General features: G+C 40.3%; 1 protein-coding gene and 1 long non-coding RNA gene across 5 annotated transcripts in view; one reads left to right on the top strand and one right to left on the bottom strand.

The window, feature by feature from the left end:
• Positions 1-18,663, bottom strand: part of RNF38 (ring finger protein 38) — a 129,496-nt gene that overhangs the window by 58,421 nt on the left and 52,412 nt on the right. For 3 of the 4 annotated variants that reach the window (XM_043566483.1, XM_043566481.1, XM_043566482.1), the window contains exon 2: positions 10,573-10,643. In XM_043566483.1, coding sequence (XP_043422418.1) covers positions 10,573-10,643 — 71 coding nt within the window. Of the gene's footprint in view, positions 1-4,786; positions 4,903-10,572; positions 10,644-18,663 lie in introns of those variants that run through there. The other variant, XM_043566486.1, reaches the window with a different exon arrangement.
• On the top strand, positions 5,079-16,635 carry LOC122474991. Its single transcript, XR_006295064.1, has 3 exons — positions 5,079-5,301; positions 12,535-12,539; positions 16,538-16,635. It is a non-coding gene; the product is annotated as an uncharacterized LOC122474991 (long non-coding RNA).

The raw sequence follows: 18,663 nt of genomic DNA on the forward strand, positions 1-18,663 counted from the left end.
TGATCTCATAGTTTATGGGCTTGAGCCCTGTGTCGGGTTCTGTGCTGACAGCTCAGAGCCTGGAGCCTGCTTCAGATTCTGTGTCTCCCTCTCTCTCTGCCCCTCCCCCACTCATGCTCTCTCTCTCTCTCTCTCTCTCTCTCTCAAAAGTAAACATAAAAAAAAAAATTAGACACTAACATAAAATATGACCCAAAAAGCCAGTGAGCATGGGCTACACTTATATAAGTGCTTCAAGAAAATAAATGAATTATAGTATAAACACTGGTTAAGAAACAGAAAAGCACAGACAGACAACTAGCTCCTTCACTTTGAGGAAGACAATGAAAAAGTAGTTGCTGAAAAGGGACATGAGAATGATTGAGATGCAAGAAACATGAGAATGTTTTCTACACAGATCAGAACACAGGAATATCTTGTAATTTCCACCATATTTGATGGAAAACAGAATTTCCTGTAGGGAATTCCTGGTGAGTCTCATGTGACTGCATAGTTGATACCATGCTCTGGATCATGCCCATGGCTGTAGACTTCTAACACCCCGCATTCAGGAGATGTGGCCAGCTCATTGAAAATGCCAATGTCCTCGTGGTCACTTCCACTGATGATATGCATTTTAGACACTGACTAACCTGGGTGGTTTTGCACAGATGTTGTGATAGATGGCACTTTGCTACAAACCCTGCACCCTCCTGCCCAAATCACATTCAACAGGCCTTTCCCAAACCTTAAATAAAAAAGTGTGTAACCTGACCAGATTCACACAAAACAGACATGATCACCTTAAATAAAAATCTTTAAGGCAGGACAACTCTATACAAGTATCAAATTTAAGCTCCCACAGTAAATTTATTGATCTCCTCTCTCTCCTTACTTTTTACCGTTACAAAAGTGTCTTATAAATAAAAACAAATTAAATTTAGAGGGCAATGACCTTCCAAAGGCCAAAACAAGAATGCCACATAACAGGGCACCTTGGTGGCTCAGTTGGTTAAGCATCTGACTCTTTTTTTTTTTTTTTAATTTTTTTTTTCAACGTTTATTTATTTTTGGGACAGAGAGAGAGACAGAGCATGAACGGGGGAGGGGCAGAGAGAGAGGGAGACACAGAATCGGAAACAGGCTCCAGGCTCCGAGCCATCAGCCCAGAGCCCGATGCGGGGCTCGAACTCACGGACGGCGAGATCGTGACCTGGCTGAAGTCGGACGCTCAACCGACTGCGCCACCCAGGCGCCCCAGCATCTGACTCTTGATTTTGGCTCAAGTCATGATCCCAGGGTCATGGGATCAAAGCCTGCATTAAGATTCTCTCTCTATCCCTCTACATCTCTGCCCTCCCCAAAATAAAAAAAAAATTAAAAAAAACCCAGAATGCCACAAAACAATAATCTCAAAATATCTATCATTACAATGTGGTTTTTTCCAAGTAGGCTTCACGTCCAGCACAGAGCCCAACACAGAGCCGAACTCACAACTCTGAGATCAAGCCCTGAGCTGAGAAAGAAAATGTAGGGAACCATCTGAATGGAAACAGATTTCCTAAAAATAAGAGCAATGAAATACATTTCAGAAAGGACTACACTGACAGATTTGCTCCCAAAATAATTTTAAATTTCTGAATGGGAAAAAATTCATTAAAAATCAAAAGCTGGGGGGGGGGGTGGGTTGGGGGGGGCTGGGTGGCACTGTTGGTTAAGCATCCGACTCTTGATTTCGGCTCAGGTCATGATCTCATGGTTTGTGAGTTTGAGCCTCACATGGGGCTCTGCACTGACATTGTGGAGCCTGCTTGAAATTCTGTCTCTCTGGCCCTCCCCCACTCTCTCTTTAAACATTAAAAACAATTTTCTAAAAAATTAAAAGCTGGGAAACTTTTTTCAAGTATAACAGATGATTAATGTTCCTATGCAAAGGGATGGGAAAAGGGGAATATCCCAAAAGAAAAGAAAATTATGCAAAAGACAAATCTTAAAAAAGCAGTGACTAAGTAACAAATGAACATATGAAATCTATACAACCTTGGTAGTAATCACAGAAATATTCATTGAAACAATTAGAAACCATTTCTCATCAATCATTCAGAAAGTAACTGGTATTATGAATGCTATTCAATGTGAAAAGGAAGTGAGACAGGCATTCTCATACGGAAGCATAAACTGATGCATATGAATGTGCAAAAAATATACAAAAAGAGACAAAGGCTGAAAAAAGTTCATATCCTTTGATTCAATTCTATTCTAATAATCTGTGCTAAAGAAATACATCATTTGGAGGCACCTGGGTGGCTTGGTCGGTTAAGCATCTGACTTCGGCTCAGGTCATGATCTCACAGTCCGTGAGTTCGAGCCCCGCCTTGGGCTCTGGGCTGATGGCTCAGAGCCTGGAGCCTGTTTCCGATTCTGTGTCTCCCTCTCTCTTTGCCCCTCCCCTGTTAATGCTCTGTCTCTGTCTGTCTCAAAAATAAATAAACATTAAAAAAACTTTTTTAATTAAAAAAAAGAAATACATCATTCAAAACTTACTACACAGCTACAATAATCAAAACACTGTAGTACTGGTATAAGGACAGATACATAGACCAACTGAACAGGATAGAGAGCCCAAGAATAAACCCTTACATATATGGTTCAAGTGACCCCAAAAGGGTCAAAGAGTTCCAAGACAATTCAATGGGAAAAGAACACTCTTCAACAACAGTGCTGGGAACTCGATATCCATATACAAAACAATGAAGAGAGACCCTTACACCTTACCCTATATACAAAAATTAACTCAAATGAGTCAAAGATCTGAACTTAAGAACTAAAACTAGAAATTTTAGGAAAAAACACAGGGGAAAACCTTCATGAGATTGGATTGCAGCAATTTCTTGGATATGACACCAAAAGGCAGACGAGAGAAAAATTAATTGGAATTCCTTCAAAGTAAGAATTTCTGTGCAAAGGTCACAACCAACAGAGTAAAAAGGCAGCCTCCAGAATGGGATAAAATATTTGCAAATCATCTGTCTGATAAGGGGTTAATACTGACACTACATAAAGAATTCCTACAACCAAACAAAAACCAAACCTGATTAAAAAATGGGCAAAGGTCTTGAATAGACATTTCTCCAAAGTAGATAAACAAATGACCAACAAGCACATGAAAAGATGTTCAATATTACTAATGAGTAGGGCAATGAAAATCAAAACCACAACGAGATACTACCTCATATGCAACAGGATGGCTACCATTAAGAACAATAACAGAAAATAACAAGAGCTGGCAAGGATTTGGAATGTAAAATGGTGCAGCCACTTTGGAAAACAGTATAGCAGTTCCTCAAAACTCTAAAAGTATAAATGAACTGGCAATTTCAGTTCTGGGTGTATACCCAAAAGAACCGAAAGCAGAGTTGCTAAGAGATATTTGTACACCCATGTTCCTAACAGCATTATTCACAATAGCCAAAACGTGGAAACAACCCAAGTGTCCCATCCATGGATGAATGAAAAGACAAAATGTGTTATATATACATACAACAGAATGTTATTCAGCCTTTAAAAAAATGGAAATTCCAACATTTATGCTACAACATGAACATACCTTGACAACGTTATATTAAGTGAAATAAGCCAGGCACAAAAAGACAAATATATTATGATTCCATTTATATGAGGTACATAGAACACTCAATCATAGAGACAGCAAGTAGAATGGAAGCTGCCAGGAGCTCTGGGGAGAGATGAGGAGTTACTGTTTAATGGATACAGAGTTTTGCAAGATAAAAGAGCCCTGGAGATTGGTTGTACAATAATGTGAAAAGTATATTCACACTCAACACTACTGTACAGTACACTTAAAAATGATTAAGAAGGGGGCGCCTGGGTGGCTCAGCCAGTTAGGCGGTTGACTGTGGCTCAGGTCATGATCTCACAGCTCAAAGGCATGTGAATTTGAGCCCCACATCGGGCTCTCTGCTGACAGCTCAAAGCCTGGAGCCTGCTTCCAATTCTGTGTCTCCCTCTCTCTTTGCCCCTCTCCTGCTTGTGTTCTCTCTCCCTCTCTCTCAAATGTTAAAAAAAATTTTTTTAATGATTAAGAAGGTAAATTATATGCTTAGGTGTATTTTACCACAGTTAGAAAAACATTGCATCACAGCAGCAAAAGAGATGTTTAAAAATATAAACCAGATCATAGCATTCCTTTCCATAAAACCTTGCAAAGTCTTCCCACAACAGGAAGAATGAAATCTAAACTTTCCCTGGCTTATTACCAAGTTCACGATCTGCCCTGTGCCTACCCCTTCAACCTCATCTCTTACCACTTCTATCCTCATCCACCTGGCTTGTACACATCAGTCTTTCTTCTGTTTGTATGATCTTTCTAGCCTCAGGGCCTTTGCACTAACCCTTCCCTCTCCCTATGATGTTCTCCTCATGGCCCAGATTTTCACAATTTATTCCTTCCTCTCATTCAGATCTTAGCTTAAGTGTCACCATCTTAAAGGCCTTCCCTAACACCTAATCTAGAGTAGCCAACTGCCCAATTACTTGTAGAGTGCTTATGAGCATCTGATTATTTGTTGGTTTACATGTACAGTTAATTTTCTGCCCCTTTCACAAAAAATAAGCACCAGAAGAACAAGGACCTTCCTTGGTAGCCTTCTCACCACTCTACCCTGGTGACTCAACAGTGCCTGGGACATAGTAGGCACTTAATAAATATTTGCTGTATGAATAAATGCATAATAGTTTTTAAAAATGACCTAAGGCTCTAAAATTAAAGACAGATTAAATAAATTACCATGTATCCTTATGGTAGAACATTATGCAGCCATTTTAACTGATGTTTCATGTATATACAGTGCAGAAAAGATGATCATACATATTAAGTCCTCCCATCCTTCATTCTCTTCTTCTTACGTTGACATTACTCCCTAGTGGGGAGATTGAGGCTCCCTCCTCTTGAATTTGGGCAGGCCCGTGACTATGCTGGGAAGTGATGCTTTGTGACTTCTGAAGTTAGGTCATAAAAGGCCATACGCATCTTCCCCTCTTGGGGGGGAAATCAAGGTACAATGCTATGAGGAAGCCCACACTACATTTTAGGCACTCAAGCCAAGGGGCTCAGTTGAAGTCCCAGCTGGTAACCAGGATTAACCATTAGACATGTGAGTGAGGACTTCAAGATGACTCCAGCCTCAGCCACCATTTGACTATAACTGCATGAGAAAACTCCAAGCAAGAACCACCTAGCTGAACACAGGAAACCTCAGAACCAAGAAAGATACAAGTGCTCTGCACCAAATGAATTTTAGGGTAATTAATTACATACACAGCCATAGATAACAGAGCAATTTAGTTTTATTTTAACCATGCAGATAATGCAAAGTGATGGAGTTTTTTTATGACAGTCTGTTGCTGTGTACTTCCCCAATTTTCTATAATGAGCACATGTAACTATGTAACTGGGTGCATGGTGAGATTTTTTTTTTTTTTTTTTTTGAGAGAGAGAGAGAGACAGAGAGAGAGAGAGACAGAGAGAGAGAGAGAGAGAGGTGAGGGCAGAGAGAGAGGGGAAGAAAATCCCAAGCAGGCTCCACACTGTCTGCACAGAGCCCAACGCAGGACTCAGTCTCATGAACCATGAGATCATGACCTGAGCCTAAATCAAGAGTCAGATGTTTGGGGTGCCTGGGTGGCTCAGTCGGTTAAGCATCCAGCTTTGGTTCAGGTCATGATCTCATGGGCCATGAGTTCGAGCCCCAAATTGGGCTCTGTGCTGACAGCTCAGAGCCTGGAGCTGCTTCGGATTCTGTGTCTCCCTCTCTCTCTGCCCTCCTCTGCTCATGCTCTCTCTCAAAAATAAACATTTTTTAAAAATTAAAAAAAAAAAAAAAAAAGAGTTCGTTGCTTAACCGAATGAGCCACCCAGGCGCCTGAGATTCTATTTTTTTTTTTTTTAAAGCACGGGAGCCAGAACAATTAAAGGGATATTTAACTGACTTTTTTTTTTTAATTTTATTTTTTTTTAATTTACATCCAAATTAGTCAGCATATAGTGCAACCATGATTTCAAGAGTAGGTTCCTTAATACCCCTTACCCATTTAGCCCATACCCCCTCCCACAATCCCTCCAGTAACCCTCTGTTTGTTCTCCATATTTAAGAGTTTTAACTGACTTTTTTTTTAACGGACCATAGAAGATTTAGGAATGGCTTATAAGCATATAAAAAAAAAATGCTCAGCCTACTTAGGAAGTATGGGAAAAATGCAAATTAAAACAACAACTGAGATGTCCCACTACAGCTGCTATAATTTAAAAGACGACTGAAGGGGCGCCTGGGTGGCGCAGTCGGTTAAGCGTCCGACTTCAGCCAGGTCACGATCTCGCGGTCCGGGAGTTCGAGCCCAGCGTCGGGCTCTGGGCTGATGGCTCGGAGCCTGGAGCCTGTTTCCGATTCTGTGTCTCCCTCTCTCTCTGCCCCTCCCCCGTTCATGCTCTGTCTCTCTCTGTCCCAAAAATAAATAAACGTTGAAAAAAAAAATTTAAAAAAAAAAAAAAATAAAAGACGACTGAAGTGTGGGACGTAAACATGTGGATGTGAAGAAACCAGGTCCCTCGTGCATTTGCTAGAATGTAAAATAGTGCAGCCACTCTGCAAAACAGTTTAGTAATTTCTCAAAATGTTAAAAATACATCATGTGACCAACTAAACAAAAACATACTTACATAAAAATGTTCCTAGCAGTGTTATTCATAATAACCAAAATATGGAAACATACCCATCAACTGGTGAATGGGTAAACAAAAGGCATTAGATGCACACCGTGGAATATTATTCACCCATAAAAAGGAATGGAATTCATGCTTCAAAATAGACAAACCTTGAGATAATCATGCTAAGTGAGAGAAGCCACACACAAAAGCCACATATTCTATGATTCTGTCTATACAAAATGTACAGAACAGACAAATCCATAAAGACAATGATTAGTGATTGTCAGGAGCTGGGGCAAGGGATAATGAAGAGTGACTGCTAATGGTTGTGGGTTTTTCAGTGAGGAATGTGAAGATTTTCCAAAATTAGATGGCGGAGATAGTCGTACAACTCTGGATATACTAATAACCACTATTTGCAATCATACAAATATAACTAGTTAACCTTGTTAATACTAAATTCCAATTATTACTTCTGGGTAGAAGGGTTTAAATTAGTGCTACATATCTTTTTAGAATCAAAGTGTAATTTTTTAAAAACCTAAAAAAATTAAAATATCAAGGTTACAATAAAGTATACAGTCCTAAAAGAAAAAAGTCACACATTTCCTACCTTCCCTGAAAGTGGTCTGCATGGCATTACACAAACCAGATTGGTACCTTCTTCTGTGACAAATGGAAGTTTTGTCCAGAAAAGACTTCTGCCCTGAGTAGCCATTCACATACATGCCAGTTTAGAAAGAATTCTCCCATTTCCTTCTCTCAAGTGACCAGCATTCTGGGAACTGTTCCAGGCCACTCTAGGAAAGTGTACCATTGAGGCTACAAATTAATTCATCTCACCCCCTGGTTCCATCCCCAGTCACATACAGATGAGTTAAAATTGAGGCAACTTTCAAGAAAAATCATGTTTTGTTCCCAAATCTGAGAAATGGACCATGCCTGAAAGTTAAGTGAAGACAATAAGCAAGGCATCAACATGCGTTGGGACAATGTTTTCACAATCAGAATAGCTAAGCAATTATTTTGCATGACTTGTATAACGGACAGAAGATCTGGTCTAGCTCCAGCACTGCAGGGTGACTCCTGAACAAGTCATTTCTCCCAGGGGGGTCACAGCTTCCAAGTTTGGTGTTTTTTTTTTTTTTTCAAATGTTTATTTTTGAGAGAGAGAGAGAGAGAGAGAGAGAGCGAGCGAGCATGAGCATGAGCAGGGGAGGAGCAGAGAGAGAAGGAGACACAGAATCCGAAGCAGGCTCCAGGCTCTGAGCTGTCAGCACAGAGCCCGACACGGGGCTGGAACCCACGAACCATGAGATCATGACCTGAGCCGAAGTCAGACGGTCAACCGACTGAGCTACCCAGGCACCCCTTCCAAGTTTATTTTAAAAAGAGGGCTGGAGGGGTGCCTGGGTGGCTCAGTCTGCTGAGCGTCCGACTTCGGCTCAGGTCATGATCTCATGGTTCATGGGTTCGAGCCCCGTGTTGGGCTCTGTGCTGACAGCTTGCTCAGAGCCTAGAGCCTACTTTGGATTCTGTGTCTCCTCCTCTCTCTGTCCCTCCCCTGCTCACACTCTGTCTCTCTCAAAAATAAATAAATGTGAAAAAAAAAAATAAAAAGAGAGTTGAATTATCTGAGTCCTATAATCCCTTCAATTCTCAAAGTGAGAGAATACTTTGAGTGTTGTGTACTTGTGTGAGTATGTATGTGTATGCAAACACATCCGAGTGCTATGTGCTATGTGTCAGGTAGCAGGCTCAATTTGTTTCTGCTTTTACAAAACCAATATCCATTTGTTAAAGAAGTCAGAAGCTGTTGCAAACATAAAGATCTTAATTTTTAGACATGCTATCCACAGCCTTCCTCCCTAGAATAATGCCTGATGATCCTATTCAAAACTGCTATCCAACTCTTGGTGGTTCTCATCCCACTTATTCTGCTCTACATTTTCTTTAATTCACTGCACTTATTGTAACATATTATTTATGTATGGTGTTTATTTTTATTGGCTGCCTCCCCCCAGCAAGACTGTACACTCATGAAAAAACAGCAATCTTTGTTTTGTATCCTGATATATTTCGTAAGTGCCTAGACACATAGCTGCCAGTCAATAAATCTGACTGAATCAGTTGAATAAATTATAAATACACAGTCAAGAGGCTCTAATCCATTCTCTCCATTTCCCTCTGGGAAATAATCATAAGTATACAACACACAGCAGGCAGGACAAAGGGGAGAGCAGTTTCTCACAATTCTTTGATCTGTTGGTCAAATGACAAAATCCCTTAAAGTTCTCTTCCCTTCTCCCCGTGTATTTTAAGAAAAAAGTGCCATCTCCTAAAAGCACAAAATCAGTCATAGAAAGATGCAGAAATTAGGAGCAAAAATATTTCCAAGTAGATGGCAAGCATCTTGTGGAGGTAGAGAGAAATCTCATCTCCAGACTCTATCTGGAGACAGAACAGGGCACAGTTTGGCATCACCACTACGAATGAACAAATGGAGAAAAGCATATTATACTTAGCAGAGGGAAGAAAAACTTAACCCCAAAACATCTTCACAATTACAAAGCACAGTTGTAAGCAATATTACTGGCCTAAAGTGATTCTGCCTTTCCCTCTATCATCACTTTTTTTTTTCCCAAATGCTCATTTCTAAAATCTCTGGTATACTGAATTTTACAGAGCTAACTGTATATAGTCTAGCAGTATCTTTCAGTGGCTTGCTACTAAAAAGTTAGAAGTTAAATCCATGCCTCTGGATTACTATAATAATAAAAGAGACTCTGGAATGCTAAAAGCATACCACTCTCTCTGTAAACAAGCTGAAATCTGTCTCAGCAAAGCTCACAAAGACAGGGAGATCAACACACAGAACAAAGAAAACCATTTGGAAAATCCCAATGACCAACCAAACTTCTTGATCTAGCTCCAACAGGATGAGGGAGGAGGATCTTGATTAAAACAGCAGAGAAAAGGATCACTTGGATTGGTTTGCCTGGGAAAACTACCAAGGGAGTGATACATTGCTCCATGTAAGACACAGGAAATGGGAGGGAAGCCACTGGAAACTGATGATGGAAAAGACTAAATTTAAGTCCATCCAACATCAGCAGCCAGATGTTCCAAGCACCAAGCCCACATCAGTATCTACTTGCAAGGGCTGGGCCATCAACTGTGCTGATGAGTACTGGAAAGTCCCCAAGACCAGGCTGCTTGAGAGAAGAAGCAAAACACCAAAATGAAACAAAACCGCCAACAGTTCGGACCTGATTTAAAAACCAAACAAAAAATGAAACAAACAAAAAAAACCTCAGGCCCTAAGCAGGTTTCTTTTGCATGAATTAGACAGGTTCCATTCTTAATCCTCAACATTTCGATTGGGCTTTGGAAACAGAAAAAAAAAAAAAAAAAAAAAGTAAGTATGAGAAGAAATGGTAATGCAACACAATCAACTAAAAAAAAAAAAAACAAATCAAAGTGGCTAAGATATTTCAAACTAGAAACAGACACAAATTGCTGAGACAATTGGCAGCTTTGGGAGCACCTGTTCATATATTAAGATAATCCACCCAGTCTGTGCAAGAAACGAGGAAGCAAAGTGACAGGAACAAGGATGAGCATTAAAAAAAAAAAAAAAAAAATGGAGGTTTTATTAAGAGACCAGCCCACTTCCTGAAAATTATCCTCAAGTGTTCTGGAGTGGTCTAATAATCTGACACATACAGCAGCCAAGGCTTTCTTTATCTCAAAATCGTGCCTCCCCAGGCACACCCTCCTGGCCCCCATGTCCACAGTTATTCAAGTAAATCCAACAATATAAGGGCAGCATGCATTTTCACCATGATAGACATCAACACAGACCTCACCTTGTCACTGTCATCATGACAAATGTGGTCGTGATGGATGGACTGGCACTGAAAAGAAGCACCAACACTACCTACAAGAGAAAGGGAGGAAAAGTTAAGATGCAGTAAGTCCTTACATTTAAGCTGTTTTTCCAGTTAAAAGTGCTTTTCTATCATCCCATCTAATCCTCAACAATACTCAGAAGTAGGCAGGATAGAGATTGTATTATTCATGCAGCTTAAACAAAACAAAACACGGAGAGGCTGTCTTGCACAAAGTAGCAGTCAGTGAAGTGGTGTATCTGAAACTAGAATCTTGTTCAAACCCCTTATTCACCACTTTCTACTATACTGAGCAGTTAGCTTTCAAAGTATGGCCACCTAAGTAAGCACAACAGCCTTCAATAAGGCAAACCTATTTAAAAATATAGACATACCCTCTTCAGACTATATACACTTCCTTTGAGAAAAAAGCTGACACTATAAACTCTTAGCATATAGATAATACCATCTAATACACAATTATGGGGCACCTGGCTGGCACTCAGCTGGTGGAGCACGCAACTCTTGATCTTGGGGCTGTAGGTTTGAGCTCCATGTTGGGTATAGAGAGATTACTTAAAAATAAAATGTTTAGGGGCACCTGGTTGGCTCAGTCAGTTAAGCATCCAACTCTTGATTTCAGGATTGTGAGTTTGAGCCCCAAGCTGGGTGTAGAGATTACCTAATAAAACCTAAGGGGCACCTGGGTGACTCAGTTGGTTAAGCATCTGTCTCTTGATGTCAACTCAGGTCATGATCTCATGGTTCATGAGTTTGAGCCCTGCATCAGGCTCTGTGCTGACAGTGCAAGCCTGCTTGGGATTCTCTCTCTCCTCTTTCTGCCCTGCCCCATTTGCACATGCCCCTCTCTCTCAATAAATAAACTTTAAAAAAATAAAATCTTAAAAAATGTTTAAGGGGCACCTGGGTGGCTCAGGTGGCTGAGCATCTAACTCTTGGTTTTGGCTTGGGTCGTGATCTCATGGTTTGTGGGATTCAGCTCTTGAGTTGAGTTCTGTGCTAGCAGTGCAGAGCCTGCTTGGGATTCTCTCTCTCCCAATCTCTCTGTGCCTCCCCCCACTTTGTGTGTGAGCGCACTCATGCACGCTCTCTTTCTCTCAAAATAAAAAACACTTGGGGCACCTGGGTGGCTCAGTTGGTTAAGCGTCCGACTTCAGCCAGGTCACGATCTCGCGGTCCGTGAGTTCGAGCCCCGCGTCGGGCTCTGGGCTGATGGCTCGGAGCCTGGAGCCTGTTTCCGATTCTGTGTCTCCCTCTCTCTCTGCCCCTCCCCGTTCATGCTCTGTCTCTCTCTGTCCCAAAAATAAATAAACGTTGAAAAAAAAAAAAAAAACTAAAAATAGAATTACCATATGACCTAGTAATTCCACTAATGGGCATTTACCCAGAGAAAACACTAATTCAAAAACATATATGTACCCCTATGTTTACTGCAGTGTTATTTATAATAGCTAAGATATGGCAGAAACCCAAGTGTCTATCAACAGACAAATGGATAAAGATGTGGGGTGTGTGTGTGTTCAAATATTCCTGAGCCATAAAAAAGAATGCAATTTTGCCATTTTGCAATGACACAGATGAACCTTGAGCATATAATGCGAAATGAAATCAGTCAGAGACAAATACCGTATGATTTCACTCATGTAGAATTTAAGAAACAAAACAAAACAATGAAAAAGAGACCAACAAAAACCCTAGAGTCCTAAATACAGAGAACAGGTGGTTGCCAGAGGGGAGGTGGGTGGGGGTGAAACACATAAAGGGGACTAAGAGTACACTTACTGTGATGAGCACTGAGAAATGTATAGAATTGTTGAAATATACTGTACATCTGAAACTAACACTGTATGTCAATTATACTTGGAAGGAAGGAAGGAAGGAAGGAAGGAAGGAAGGAAGGAAGGAAGGAAGGGAAGGAAGGAAAGGTAGGAAAGGATGGAAAGGAAGGAAAGGAAGGAAAGGAAGGAAAGGAAGGAAAGGAAGGAAGGGAAAATAATTACATTGGCAATAGCAGAGAAAATTTTTAAAAACTACAAAGAATAAAAAAAACTTACCAGAAGGCTGCCTGGGTGGCTCAAGTAGTTAAGTGCCTGACTCTTGACTTTGGCCCAGATCATGATCTCATGGTTCAGTTTATGAACCCAAGCAGGCTCCACCCTCACAGCACTGAGCATGGGGGCTGGGGGCGGGGGATTCTCTCTCCACCCCTCCCCCACTGGTGCTCTCACATATTCATGTGCACTATCTCTGTCTCTCAAAATAAATAAACTTTAAAAAAACAAATTAATCTCACTCAAACACAGAACTAAAAACACTAAATAAAACTGCAGCATACACAGTATGTATAGTACAGTGATAACACATGTAATATAATATGTCATCATAATCTACTCGTGTTTACCTAAGAGAAGCCTGATTCCTTACATGAATTCAAAAAAAATAAAATTTATCAAGAAAGTATTAAGATAAAATTTATCAAGAAACAATGTCAAAAAGTTTGCTCTGAGATGCCTGGCTGACCAAACTGGTAAAGCATGCAACTCTTGATCTCAGGTTCATGAGTTTGAGCCTCACGTTGGGCATAGAGCTTACTTTAAAAGATAAATAAAATATGGGGTGCCTGGGTGGCTCAGCTGGTAAGTATCTGACTCTCAGTTTCAGCTCAGGTCATGATCTCATGGTTTCGAGGGTTCGAGCCCCGTGTTGGGCTCTGTGCTGACAGTGCAGAGCCTGCTTGGGATTCTCTCTCTCCCTTGCTCTCTACCCCTCCCCCACTCAGCTGTGTCTCTCTCTCTCTCTCAAAATAAATAAAACTTAAAAAATTAAAAAATATAAATATTAAAAATTAAAAAATAAAAGTTTGATCACATCAAAAGATGTTGAAAAGCATTTGATATTGTCAATATCTATTTTTCAGAAATACACTTATGAATATACTTAACAAGTTTTTGACACTGGATGATAATTTCGGGGAGGATGCGGGGGAGAGACACAGTTGCCAAAAAGTACACTTATGGATAGAGTAATATAAACCACAATGTGCCCTCTGGTATTATTATCAGTTAACATCATTTAACATATTCCAAATCCATGATTTGGAAGAAAGAATTATACAATAATGTCCCAAATATTAAAATCTCCTGAGAAAGTAGAATGACAAATTAAATCATGACATCAACTATTGTGTCAAAAATATGGTAGATGTGTTTTAAAGAGGAGTTAGTAAAATTATACTTCCAGCCACTATTAACCTAGTAATATTAAATATAACCATGTAATATTAAAGTTAGACTAGTGAAAGAAAACCCTAAGAATTGACGGTTATAAGTATACATTAGATACTTTCAAAGAGGTACCAAGACAGACATTATTTTACTCTTCCACAAAACCCTTGTATTTAACATATCGTGTCAGGGGCACCTGGGTGGCCAGTTGGTTAAACGGTGACTTCAGCTCAGGTCATGATCTCATGGTTCATGAGTTCGAGCCTGCGTCAGGCTCTGTGCTGACAGCTCAGAGCCTGGAGCCTGCTTTGGATTCTGTGTCTCCCTCTCTCTCTGCCCCTCCCCCACTCATCCTCTCTCTCTGTCTCTCTCTCAAAAATAAACATTAAAAAAATTTTAACATATCATGCATGTCATCTGTGTTTCTACTGAACACAGTTTAAGAAAGATGCAATTGTGCTGGAAACAGTTCACATCATATCATTTAATGACTGTGGGAGAGACCACCACTTGGGACCATCACCAAAAACTTGGGACTCCATGAAAGCTGGAGAGATAAAGACTGAGATACATTATTTAGCAACTTAAAAATCTCTTCTGAAAGAGAGTATTAAAAACAAATGAACAGGGGTGTCTGGGTAGCTCAGTCAGTTAAGCGTCCAACACTTGACTGGCTCAGGTCATGATCTCATGGTTCATGAGTTCAAGCCCCCCATCTGCACTATGGGTGCAGAGCCTGCAGGCGATTCTTTCTCTCCCTCTCTCTCTCTCTCTCTCTCTGCCCCTCCCCCCACTCTCTCAACAGCTCTCTCAAAATAAAACACTTTAAAAACAAAGAAACAAAAGAAAAGTCCCACAAATGAACAGACATCCACAAATAAAACAGAAACAAAAAACAAAAAACAAAAACCACCTAGACACTGACTTTACACCTTTTCACAAAAATTACTCTAAATGGATCACGGACCTAAATGTAAAACATAAAACTATAAAACTTACAAAAGATAACAAAGGAGAAAATCTAAGAGACCTTGGGTTTGACAATGAGTTTTTAGATACAACACCAAAAGCTTAATCCGTGAAAGAAAAATGTGCTAAGATAGACTTCTTTTATTTATTTATTTATTTTTAAATAATTTTTTTTTCAACGTTTATTTTTTTGGGACAGAGAGAGACAGAGTATGAACAGGGGAGGGGCAGAGAGAGAGGGAGACACAGAATCGGAAACAGGCTCCAGGCTCTGAGCCATCAGCCCAGAGCCCGAAGCGGGGCTCGAACTCACGGGCCGCGAGATCGTGACCTGGCTGAAGTCGGACGCTTAACCGACTGCGCCACCCAGGCGCCCCAGATAGACTTCTTTTAAATTAAAAATTTCTGCTCTGTGAAAGACATTTTGAGAATAAAAAACCAAAGCCACAAACGGCTGAAAATATTTGCAAAACGCGTATCTGATAAAGGACTGGTATCCAAAAATATTCTAAGAACTCAAAACTCAACAGTAAGAAAACATACAACCCAATGTTAAAATGGGCTGGGTTTCTCTGTGACCTTTTGCCCTGAATATCAGAGCTCACTCTTTTGCCATTAAGGGAAGGGCCTTTGGATAGAAAACAATGCAGAAGCACCCTAGAGATGAAAGAATACACAAAACCACCAGCTTCCCTCTCTATCCCTGTCCCATAAGACAAAGGATGTTGACAGACTAAAGCTGAATCCTGAAGAATAAAATACATGTCTTAAGGTAGCTTTGGATAAGCTAATCAGAAAAGAAGTACACAACAGCAACATTAGAAACAAGAGGGCCAATTTTTGAAATGTGAAAGAATCTAGTAGAGAACAAGCTAAATAAATGCACATTAGACGGTGTTCACCATGAGTGTTCTTTCTTCAAATACATTTTATGAAGTTATCATTCCTGCTCAACGTCCCCTGGGGGCGCCTGGGTGGCTCCCTTGGTTAAAGGTCTGCCTTCAGCTCAGGTCATGATCTCAGCTCATGGTTAGAGCCCTACATGGGGCTCTGTGCTGACAACTCAGGACTGAGCCTGCTTCAGATTCTGGGTCTCTTTACTCTCTCTCTGCACCTCCCCTACTTGCCCTCTGTCTCTCTCTCTTAAAAATAAATAAACATTAAAAAAAATAAAAATAAATAAGAAAGAGCGTGCCCTGGCACTCACAGGCAGAGAAGGGGCCAGGGGGCCAAAGTGACAGCATGCTTCCATGCAGACAAGGCTGGTCCTCCCACCTGGTAGCCCATTCCATGGTCTGCTCACACCAGCATTACACTTCTCACTTGGCGTTCTTAACTTGGGACCCAAGACTTCCATGGAAACAAAATTTTATCTTTAGTATCATTAACTTGAAAATAAAATGTAAAAATTCATTCTCTTGTGAATATAGCAACAAACCACATTAGTATGGACAGTATGTGACACTGTCACTATTAAAAACCATAAATATTTTCATACAATAGTTGTTACAGGTATACTGAAATGTCATTTACACTTATCACTAGTTTGAATTTATGATAGCTATTAGGCACACTGCTAAAATATATTACTTAATGCATTTGTAAGATGCAAATGTATTTCTATTACAAATTAGTTTTTACTATTTTTATAACCACATCCCAGTCTAATTGATTTCCTTTGTAACCTCATGTATTTTACTGTATGCAATTAAAAATGTTCTCCTGGGAAGAGGCCTACTGAACTTCACCTGATTACCAAGAATCCATGAGACACACCAAAAATGGTTACAAATCCTACATTAGCTAGCAAAGGATGCTGGGCTCGGAGGAACAAATCACATCAGAAGCCTTGTAAGGGAAGAGACCTGCATCGTCCTGGGAAAACTCAGAAAAATGTGCAAAACTGAGGAAAGAGAACAGAAATGAGGATTAAAGTGAGAGTGTGGAGCCCAAAGTTTAGAACTAAGGGAGGTAAAGAGGCCAAGGGTCAAACAGTGGTGGGAAGTGAAGTTTCAGAGCAACTGCCAAGAGTATCAGCGAGGATTCTAGTCAACAGGAGCAAGGTAGTGATGTAAAGCAGAGACACTATTTGCCATGTTCCCAGAGACCACTACACTGCAAAATCCAACTGTCAATTCTGCGTCCTCATCTTTCGTGATCTATTTGCAGCATCTGACCCACTTGATGCCACTCTCCTTCTTGAAACCCTTTTCTTCACTTGGCCTCAGGGAAACTTCCCACATTACTGACTGCAACTTCTCAGTCCCATTTGGTAGAGTCTCTTCATCTCCCCAATTTCTAAAGGCTGAAATGTTCCAAAGATCAATCCTCCGACTTCTCTTTTCTGTCTATATTTACTCCTTTAGTGATCCTGACTAGTCCCATGGCTGATAACTCCAAAATCGGTATCTCCAAACCCTGACGTCCTCACCTCCCACCACAAGAAAATTCACATTTCTATATACTGCTACCTACTCGGTATCACTTAGATGTCCAACTAGCATCTCACACATTACGTACCCAAAACCGGGCTCGTGATCTTCCCCTCCCAAACCACCCCTCTTCCAGTTTCAGTAAATGACAAAACTATTCACCAGCTGTTCACCACCACCGGCCAAAACCCTTGGCATCATCCTCAACTCCTCTCTTTCACTCACATCCCACATTTGACCAATTAGCAAATCCTGTTGGTTCTACTTTCAAAATATGCCTGAAATACAATGACTTCATATGTTCTCCATTGCCGCTACCCATGTCAAAGCCTGGACTAATGCAGTAGCTTCTTAACCGATCTCCTTAGTTCTATTCTTTCCCTGGGAACTTTCCTTATCTTCCCCCCTAGTCTATTTTCCATATTGTAGCATGGAGGACCCTTTAAACTGTTCGGACAGATCACGTCACTCCTCCTCTGAAAACCTAGGTTCCTTCTCTCACTCATAATAAAATCCAAAGTCCTTACACCTTGGTCTACAAGGTCTTTCACATGACCTGGCTATCCTAGACCTTTCTGATCTTATCTCCTGCCACTTCTCCTTTCCTAAAAGGAAATTAAAACACAGTAAATACACATAGCAAATTGTCATGCTAGTATGTGATATACTTAAAACAGAACACTGTTCTATGTATGCCTCTTAGTCCCAGGCCCATTCAGAACTCATATTCCCCTGTTGACACGCAGGATGATTTTCCAAATGACATGTTCTAACAAGGATAGTTGGAATGTAACTGAGACTCTTCTGCACATTGCTTTGAAAAAATAAAAGTACTGTGTTTATAAAATACAAACATACAATCTTCTTATATAAACATCTGCAGAAAAACATTGTTGAGACATATGTATATTCCTTGAAATCTGGGTATAAAAAAACAAGAGGCATTAAACCACAATACCAAACTAAAGACCTGGGTAAAGTGTGCACATATCTTTAAAGGTGGTTAACTCTTGACGGTGTGTGATAAAAACATGGCATTCTGAGCGCTGTGAGGATTATTCTTCATTGTGCACATCTGAGACAGGGGGTTGCATTATTTAATCTAGAATATGAAGTGGGCCCCTCTTAAGCACCTCCTGGACTCAATAGCTATTTGCCTATCACCTCAGAAACAAAGATTTGAGGGTTTTAAAATGAAGATTTTGATGTCACAGGGATGAAAGATAGAGCACGAAGAATGTAGTTGGTAGTATTGTAATAGCATTGTATGGTACCAGATGGTAGCTCGACTTATGAGCACAGCATAGCTTACAGACTTCTTGAATCACTATGTTGCACGCCTGAACCTAACTTAACATTGTATGTCAACTACACTTCAATAAAAATATTAGTAAAATGTGTACCTGTTTAGATTTTTATTCAAA

Source organism: Prionailurus bengalensis, chromosome D4, assembly GCF_016509475.1.
Source record: "Prionailurus bengalensis isolate Pbe53 chromosome D4, Fcat_Pben_1.1_paternal_pri, whole genome shotgun sequence".
In the NCBI taxonomy this organism is placed as follows: domain Eukaryota; kingdom Metazoa; phylum Chordata; class Mammalia; order Carnivora; family Felidae; genus Prionailurus; species Prionailurus bengalensis.